The sequence below is a fragment of the Colletotrichum fioriniae genome, assembly GCF_027942845.1.
Source record: "Colletotrichum fioriniae strain IMI 355084 chromosome Unknown scaffold_13, whole genome shotgun sequence".
Taxonomy (NCBI): domain Eukaryota; kingdom Fungi; phylum Ascomycota; class Sordariomycetes; order Glomerellales; family Glomerellaceae; genus Colletotrichum; species Colletotrichum fioriniae.
In genome coordinates this window covers 726371-735624 of record NW_027076849.1, presented here as the reverse complement: position 1 = coordinate 735624, position 9254 = coordinate 726371, and the positions used below count along the sequence as shown (strand labels likewise).

General features: G+C 49.4%; 2 protein-coding genes across 2 annotated transcripts; both read right to left on the bottom strand.

Moving 5' to 3' along the window:
- Positions 1 to 562: 562 nt before the first annotated feature.
- N0V96_009948 (uncharacterized protein) lies at positions 563 to 1659 on the bottom strand (the record flags this gene model as incomplete). The annotated part of the gene is given in 2 exon segments (XM_065758795.1): positions 563 to 1633; positions 1651 to 1659. The coding sequence occupies 2 exon segments, from the start codon at positions 1657 to 1659 to the stop codon at positions 563 to 565; spliced, it is 1080 nt and encodes a 359-aa protein (XP_065612562.1).
- A 3765-nt stretch (positions 1660 to 5424) lies between these two features.
- N0V96_009947 (uncharacterized protein) lies at positions 5425 to 7250 on the bottom strand (the record flags this gene model as incomplete). The annotated part of the gene is made up of 2 exons (XM_053197358.2): positions 5425 to 6375; positions 6429 to 7250. The coding sequence occupies 2 exons, from the start codon at positions 7248 to 7250 to the stop codon at positions 5425 to 5427; spliced, it is 1773 nt and encodes a 590-aa protein (XP_053045236.2).
- Positions 7251 to 9254: the final 2004 nt, after the last annotated feature.

Below are 9254 nucleotides of genomic sequence, written 5' to 3'. Positions count from 1 at the left end.
AGTAGGGCAATGACATCACCAGACCGTGCAACTATGTTGCACCGCCCAAGCTTGTTGTCATTAGAAACGAACATGCTCGACGCCCGTCCTGCTTTCAACAAAAAGTCTTTCATGAACGCTTTGTAATGAACATCGAGTTGGGAGGCATCAGTCCTTTTCATTGACTCGTAGAAGGTGACGTAGGGAAGATCGCTGCCTCCTTTGGAGCCGAAAAGGGCGTTGAAGTCAACATTGCCGTCTTGCTTCCTGGGAAGTTCGTTGCCCATATATGTCTCCAAGTCTCGCATGAGCCCAAGCATATGATTCAATCGATGATGTTGTTCTGTGGCGCTACGAGCTTCAGAGTCCTCTTCAGTGTACCCATTAGTGTCGTATATGAGACTCTCGAATAGTGATTCGATCTGAGGTTTGTCAGAACCCCCGAGGTGACAGTCGAGCTGTCTAAATTGCAGCATCGCTAACAGTTGCTTCGGAGTCTGCGCATCTTTCAAGACTGGAACTGTGGTTTTGATCGTATCCAAAAGATATCCTTTGGCTATGAAGACTCCGTCGGCATCCCCCGTTATGTGTTCTTTTGAGTACGTTTCGATGTAGCGCTTCCCTTTTGTGGCGTTGAAGGTACCTGTATTTTCGATCCCATAGCCAGTGTAGATATCCACCCCTGTCGAAGAGCGAAAGTCTGGAGTCCATGAAGGAAGACCAATATCAGTTTGGTCTTCTGGATTTTGAGACCCGGCCAGGAGAAACAAAGCCAAGCTTCCCGTCTTTTTTGAGCGTAATGCCTGGCGAACTCGACATAGATATCGCGTAGCGACTTGCTGTAGTCGACGGACAGATACGGGGCCATATCGCACGTACCCATGAGGGCGAAGAGCTTGTCACGCGCCTCGGTCGCTTGTAACGGTCTTGTGAGAACAAGAATGTGCTCCAAGTTGTTGAGAGCCTTTGGACTAATGGTAAACTGTGCCGTGTTGAAGAATGCTTTGCGAAGTCGGATGGTCCAGGGTGGAGGGTTTTTTCGGTCTTTCCACAGAGATGCCTTGGAGGTCACCAAATCCAGGTACTTGAGGTTACCAAATGATGTGCTGAACTGCCCACACTGAACCTGCGCCTTTCCTGACAGGAGGATTTCTTGGAACATCCAGATTCTGCTCCAGTATGGCCGCTCGAGGAGCTCCGCCAATCCAGCAGACCCACGACCATCGGCGCAGATCCTTTTCGCGACTGCTGCGGTGTCTGCACGTATGCCGCTGCAGCTATTCGCGAGATCCATTCCCGCTTCAGTATCGTGATCAGACTCGCCAAGCCATATCTGCACACAGGCCGCCTTTGAGTAGATGGCACCCATTAGAGTTACTTGGACCTGCCGCTCTTCTATGTCCATCTGATTGATGCAGATAGCGTCCGTCCAGATGACGAGCTCTCGGTCTTTGTGACGGAGATTCTGAAGAGCAATGGACAGATTCCTTGTCACCTTCAACTCTGCGTTGTTGACGACAATTGTAACAGTGTCGTTGGGGTCTCCCCATCTATAGGAGAGAGCGTCGTAAGAGGCTGAGACGCTCTTGGATTCGGGATCGTAGTCAACCACAGAGAGTCTGGCCACAATTTGCGATGAGAAGGAGGTGGATGGCTCCACGTGGAGAATACGGAATTCATTGAGGCGAAGAGGCACAGTTTGATACACTTCGTTTCGATTTACGTATCAGCCTCTATGTTGTGCATATGTGGGAAGTCAATCTGGAGCTAACATACCTGGATGCACTTTTAGGAGAGATACCGCGGAGTGTTTGTCTGCATCAACAGAGGTCGTCTTTTTGATTCGAGTAGTCGCTGAAGTGCTTGCTGTCTTGAGCACTGTAATGGCTCGAAAAGCAAGCACAATGGCGTGAAGATTGGCGGCAGGGCTAGCTGGAGGCTTCGATACTGACGGTACTGGCGATACCGGCGCCAGTCCATTGTCGTGTGTAGCCACGCCCTCTTTCCACAAGTCTAGTGGCTGCAAAAGGCCGATCATGATGGTGGATGAAGACAAGGAAGAGAACTTAGAAAGTGAGCGTTTGATGTTGAGATAGACGATAAGCAGGGCAATAATTGTGCAGAGCTCCTTACGGCTTTGACTCGAGTGGGAGATATGTGTCAAGAAATTCTTTAGCAGAGGAAGCTGCATGATCTAGAGAGGCTTCAAGTAGTCGACTTATGAGAACATCAGGTTTTGTAGTTGAATTTGCTCTTTTCAACGGACAAGTATTTGATGGCCAGTAGAACCGCGCGGCTAGGCGAAGCGTTGAGAGTGTAAGTCGGCGATATGTCGAAAACAGCCCGAGGTTTACCAGGGGACTTAACATCAAGAGCGTTCCGGGAATGAATCTCCAATTGGCCATAGATACTGATACAGTAGACTTCACGGCGCGTCCAACGCTGTTGGTAGCAGAATCGACATGGAAATGGGGCCACCTGACGAAGATCCTCCAGTGCCACTCTCCTGCGTGGTTACTAGGGTCGTCGGACCTAACACAAGCACCAAGCGCTCCCATTTATCTAACTGTCATTGGAGGTAGAAGTAAGTCTGCCAGGCACAGATTTGGCAACCTGGATAGTTTTCCCTGGTTTGGCGCATGGCAGCTTGGCGTGTCTGTATCATTCCTGTAGCAGCCAGACTGTCGGGTGTATGTGTTCATGTTGGAAGAGAGGGTTGGCCGGGGAAGTGCTACAGTCGACAGGACCAGGGCAGTCCTTGACAAAGTGACCAGACGTACCAGTCGTATAACGATCATCACACAAAGTTGCTGCATCTATTCTAGATGTAGTGTCAGACGGGCATCTTGACACCTGGGCATGATGAAGCATGCCAGTACTATTGCAAGCATCGTCTCGCAGTGCGAGGGACGACGTAAGCGCGCGCCAAGGTAGCCCGAAGTTCTGGAAACGCCTCAACTGAGCATGCGGCCCAGACGGCAGCCTGGGGTGGAGAAACGAGAAATGCAACACGGACGGCCAAATACGGAAGGGGTTGTCCAGCGGTTAAAGTGGTCCTTGACACTGCGGAGGCCTGCTATGCCGGATCCATTGCACGGAGCCGGACATGATTCATGATCGTGATTCTGCGCCGCCTCCTTACGGCGAGGAAGTGCAAGGAGACTGCATTGGGTTGTTATTCACTAGATTGCGAGCTGGCGTCTATGGGACATGACTGCCATAATATTCAGGGAAGATGGCATTGGCGTCTCAGTTTTGTATCATCCACACCACCCGGTTGAGGTCTGCGGGGGGCACAGTAGCAATCCTCATTTAGCAGCTCGTGATGGAAAGGCAGCTGGTAAACAATGCAAGATACATGCCGCAGGCAAGCCCCTAAAGCTCCCTATGTGTGAATCTGCGGAGCTTGATCCTCACAGCCAGTCTTTAAAAGATCCATGTGAAAACTCGGGATAACCGCATTGAAAGGCTGCGGACTAAGGTGAATGTTGCCAGCCCAGGGTGCCGACCCATCGAGCGTGAGGGAATGCCAGTAATACTATTTTCATCAGCCAGTCCCAATGATGCGTGGGCTCTACCATTTCGAGATGTGGTGCAGCTACTACGGCCTGGGGAGTATCACCGCTCGTCTGCTACCGACGACAACGAATGCCGACATGCTACGCTTTCTGAACAAATACCTACAACCTTGGGAAATTGAAGAGCTGAGTTGTATCTACTGTGAGATCCGGTTCTACTACCGCCAGCTTCTTCGTTTTCCTTCAGGCACTGTCAATCGTATCGACCCAGATGCACAGAGTTTCCAGCTTGTCTACCAGGACCTGTCAACGTCAAAGGTCTTTGATCTCAATGAAGGTATTTTCACTTTCATTTCCTCGTCCGTAACGTTTCCTGACGTACTACTGATCTAGAGCCTCTCTCGCCCGCGTATGAATGTTTTCTCGAGGCGCTGGTGACGCGCGGGCTGGAGCGTTTCTACACAATATGGAATTGTGAGGAGTTCATTCCACAACTGATTCCACAGCTGCAGGACGAGGTTTCCATTGTACTACGAAACCTAAAAGTCCAAGGAACTATGGTCGAGGGAGCCACAGACGATGAATATGCAATCACGGAACGCCAGCTTAATCGTGGAGGTTGCAATCGACTCGACCATGTATCTGAGGAGTCCGTCCGAGGGAGTGAAGTCATTGACACGGATCGTCACATCGCCCAAATGGAATGTAGGGAGCTTCTATTCGAGGGGGAGACAAAAGAGGGCCCATCATTTGGATGGGTTGTGCTATGGGCCGGCACTCATAGCAATTGTCCTGGAATATTTGTGCTAACACCCAATCCCTTACCCACTCAGCTGAGTTTTGGATACGTCTTTCTAGACAAGGGAAACATCTTCGAGCACCTAAAGTGGGACCTGCAGCAAGTTTCAAAGTGGGAGAGCCTTTGGCCAGACCCAAGAGATCGATGGTTGTAAGACAGGTAAGCTGTTACGCCATGAAGCTAAGAAGATGTCAAGCGGGTGCTCTCAAATACCCGTGGCGAATATAAGTGAGAGACTAATTACATCACAGCCTTTCCAAGATGTCCGCTTGTTAATTTCCAATTGTAGGTCGTGAAAGAGACGGGGCACCCTCGACAGAGGCATCCCGAAGCGTAAAAAACTCTCCCTCTGTAACCTTTCACATTGGGGTCCCAGATGAGCAGAGAGTAGAAAGAAAATTCAAGGATGGTTTGAGGCGTTTGGCTATCTCTGAATTGAAAGGCCTTTGATGCTAGATATATTTGTACGACTCAATAGGAAGAGCAGTCTGTCGAGTTAACATTTATGAGGTGGACCAACCTAAATTTACCCTCAAGTCCAGAGTTCTTGCTTGTCACGGATTCGATGTCAACCTAACATTAGTCGTCCCATTCACAAGCCTACATCTGCATAAGTGGCGGAATGTATTTGAGTTATCAAAAGTGCGAAAGAATGGCTCTCGAGCGTGGAGTCGAACTAAAGGGGTCTAGGTCCGTCTGAATAGAGACACGTGGAAATCCTACTTACCCAGCTGAGTGGCCCATATCAACCGCTGAGCCAGAGTGCCCGAGGGATTGAAGCCCCGTTTTCTTGTTAGAATGAGTAGGTTACGTTGGTTATAAGGACTGTGTTGCTGGCCGTGAGACTCAGGAGTGAGTGCTCTGAATGGTGTAGTACATGTGAGTGGCTGAAGATCATTCTCAGTCCACCTCTATGGCGTTTGCCCAGGACTGGCTGATTAAGGTTCTCTCATTATGCTAATCATTCTTGAGCTCAAATATCCTCACAAAACCTTGCTTTCATTGTGAGACATATGGTATCAGAATGAGTATTTTTGTTGTAGAAGAATGCTTCTCAGAAAGGACAATAGGGTTGCGATTACGCTTAACTAATTACTGCTGCCGGATAGAATACTCAGTGTTTGTTGACTAGAACCAGTGAAACTCTCCCAGTGGAGGCAACATATACTCCACATCTCTTGAGTTGAGAATAGAGGTGCAGTTCTCCTTATCAGCCGGAATTGTCGGCTTACATGCCGACTCACAGACAGTACCACTCTCAGGCAGCTTGCCCTCGTAAAAGTAATCCCGAACGATCTTTACAAGACATGCGCTTGGGTTGGACGTCGCGCCGTGTCCGGAAGTCTCCTGAATTACCACAGCCGAGCCAGGATGTCCCTTCTGAACATGCAGGGCGTTTCTAAGAGGAGTGATGGGGTCGTAACGGCTAGAAGTGATTAAGAGCGGTGCAGCGGGAGCTTTGGGGTCGTTGGCGTTAGCGGCAGGGCTTGTGAAAGGCCCCGTGAACGCGTACGGCGGGCGAATCTTGCGGCCGGCACAGGAGATCGGGACTGCTCCGGTTACAGCAGTACCAGTCGTCTCGGACTGGTTCTTCAACTCCGTAAGCAAGTTTTCGTAGAAGGAGATATTGCGATTAGCCACATCGTCTACAATGTCGGTGCAGAGAACACCAGACAAGACGTCAGAGTCCCAGTTATACTGAGGAAGCTCGTCGTTCTCCAAGTCGCAGACAAGCTTGATGGACTCGGGGGTTAAGAAGGTTGCGAGAACGGATGAGTTGCCATTCAGAAGGGCGCTGAGACCCAGAGCAAGTGGTTCGAATGAGACCAGGGGAGTATACATGGCAGAGAAAATTGCCTGGCGGATGATTGGCGATGTGAGAACAGCTGGGCGGTCGTTGTAGGCGAAGGAGACTGGATTGGTATCCATCTCGTCAAGAAAGCCGGCGACACGGGCTTTGACATCTGAGCCGGACTTGTCGGATGACTGGAAAAGGGGACAGTCTTCCTTGGATTCAAAACAAACAGCGTAAAATTGGTCAACAATCTTCTCCACGTCGTTGATGTTGTTTCGGAAGGTCTGTGAGGTCGATTAACATTGGGACAAATTTCCAAAAGGTGAGATATACTTACGCCAGCAGACCAGTCGTCACCGTCAACGACAGCATCAATCCAAATCCTGCCAATACGCTCAGGAAACATTGAAGCAAAGGTGTTGCCCAGGTAGGTTCCATATGAAATGCCAACGTACTGTAGGCGAGCTGCCTCGGCATTCTTAGGTTTGGCCTTGCCCGACTCCTTCCAGCGCAGGTCATCGATGCGGTCAATAATCTCCACCATGTCACGGGCAACGGACGCGGTGTTCATATGACCCCAGATACTATCAACGCCATTCTCTTCGCAGAGAGCACTCTGAGCATTAGCGTCAGCCCAATGATAGCCAAGGGCGGCATTAATCGGGGGTAAAACGGAGTCGCGCTCTTGAGAAAGCCTGCGGGCGAACTGGTCTCCCTTGAAGCAGTCGGCGCGAGGCGTGCTTGTGTTGACACCACGAGGATCAAACCCAATGATCTCATAGTTGCGGTCCTGGCCAAGAACCTTTTGCAAGATGGGTCCAAAGGAGTAAGCGAAACCAGTACCAGAACCGCTTGGGCCGCCGGGGTTGATGAGAATACTGCCGGCGAAGGACGGGTCATCATTCGGAACTGTGGCCGGGACCTTGACGATGCCAATAGAAGCAGTGCTGTTCTTAGTTGGGTTTGACCAGTCGAGCGGAACTTCGAGTCTGGCGCATTGGAAGCCTTCACCACAGTCGTAGTATTGCAGGTCTCTTGTTGGCTTTGTGTCGACCCAGCTAAAGGCTTTGGTAGAATTTGTGTTCCTTGTAGTCAAGGATAGAGAGACTGCTTGGCTAAGGCCGAACAAAGACCCGGCCAAGAGAAGAGAAGGCACCATCGTGGTGAGAATGACTGATCCTCTACTAGAGCTTATCTTCTATGTAGATGTCGAGAATTTGGAAAGATATGATCTGAATTGTCGCTGAAGTGTGGATTCCTAAGCACTAACTAAAAGTCTGAATGTCGAGGCAACGGATGCTTTTTCAATAAATCTGAAGGTCCTTTATTACAGCGACTAATTGTTCACTTTGAGACACCCACCTTGGCCAAAGTACCTTCATCGCCCAGAACCGCAGTCAAGTAACCATTGCCATCGATATTTGGCTGGCTGTAGGATCATGATGCTAGTCAGCCTGCCAGGCAGGCGCATTTCGCCCTGGCAGTGTGTATTACAGCGACTCTCGTACTCTCTTAGCTACTTTGGTACTAGTCGCATCTGTCAACTCATCGTGATTGGCAAGTATTAAGCCTCAAGCCACATTATTGCCTGCGTAACTGCCTGTGGGCTATGCCTGTTCGATCTTATGGAAGCAATCACTTGGGGATTGACCTTGAGGCCGGCAGCCATTGTTCTTTCTAAAACTTTTGTTTTTTCGGAATAAAACTCAAATTTTACAGAATTTTGAACACACAACGCAGTTGGAAAAGAGAAAATTACTTTACAGCGGTATCTTTACTACTTAGGATTAGTCGAGAGCGGTCTTCCCATCAGTCACCTAAGTTTAAGCACGCCAGCTTAGGTACCTGCGCTTGCCCTTTCGCCATACACAGCGTTGGAAAGGAGAGGATAGCCAAACTCAAGCAGAGTCACTCGCATGTTGATATGTTTCCGAGGAAAAATTCTGCTGTCTCGTGTTACGTTATACTTGATTGTGTTGAGGCCTGCAGGAGGAACATTGCCAAGAAGCTAAACACTTAGCGAGTGGCTGAACCGCAGTACGGTGCTAACGACCGCGTCATGTCGAGCTGTACCTGGATTGACCGCCTTAGCATTGCCCAGCGTGCGGGACTTTCGGGCGCCAAAAAAGGCCACAAGCAGCCGTAATTCTATTCTCGGACTTTGGAACTTTGGCAGGACTACCTTAGACAAATGTTTCAACGTCATAATCATCGCAGAATTCGGCCCACCGTGACATCGTGGCACGGGGCGAAAGACGCGTTCTCTAAGCCTCCCCAGCAATTGTCCCAAGTAGGTAGGCAAGTGGTGGCTCACCGGCTTTTCAATGATTCCGATACTTCTGATTGGGACAGTTGGGCCCATGAATGCTACGAGTAGACAAAGGTGGCTAGATCAGACCAGAGCTAATTATTACCTAATGTGAATGTTTACTCACTATTCAGGGAGGCTGCCAGTGGCAAAGCTAGTCCTCGATGTCTTTGGGGGGGAACAAGAATGCGGAAACCTTTTGGTGACTAGGGCATAATACCACGCTGTGAGACGTTTACCTCTTGGGTCTGAACATCACGACAATATGTGCACTGAAAGTTGAGGCTTGATAGTGAACAAGGACTTACCACTAAGGTGGCATCATGCTCTGAGAGGAAACTCTCTTGACTAAAATTGAATTCTCGCAATCACGGTTCCTTTTCTTGTTTGAGGGTTTACATCAGAAGTTCGGTGTCTTGGAAGACTGACAGACCTCACATCATCCATCGTCCCGTACTACCTTAATGCAACCGAAGCAAATTAAACGCCTGATACGCGGAAACGCATCTCACAGTGCTTCCTGCTTATTGTCAACAATATAGGCACTATGGCATTCACAAACTAAAGTGGGCGATTTAGCTTTTCGTTCTAAGATGTGTCGTGCTTTGTGTTTTCATCAGTTTTGTACTCATGCAATGCAGGCAGTTGGCCTAATTCAAATCGCCCAGATGAGTACCAGATAGTTAGCTTAGACTAACATGCGAAGATACTAGCCGTTATGTACTGCGCTATGCCTGAACAGAGCTTTACTTTTTATGACGTGGTCGGTAGTTCGCGTTGATTCATGCGGATAGATTGACACCGACCAGATTTCATGCCTACGATGGTTCAAGACCTATAATACTAGCAGTTGAC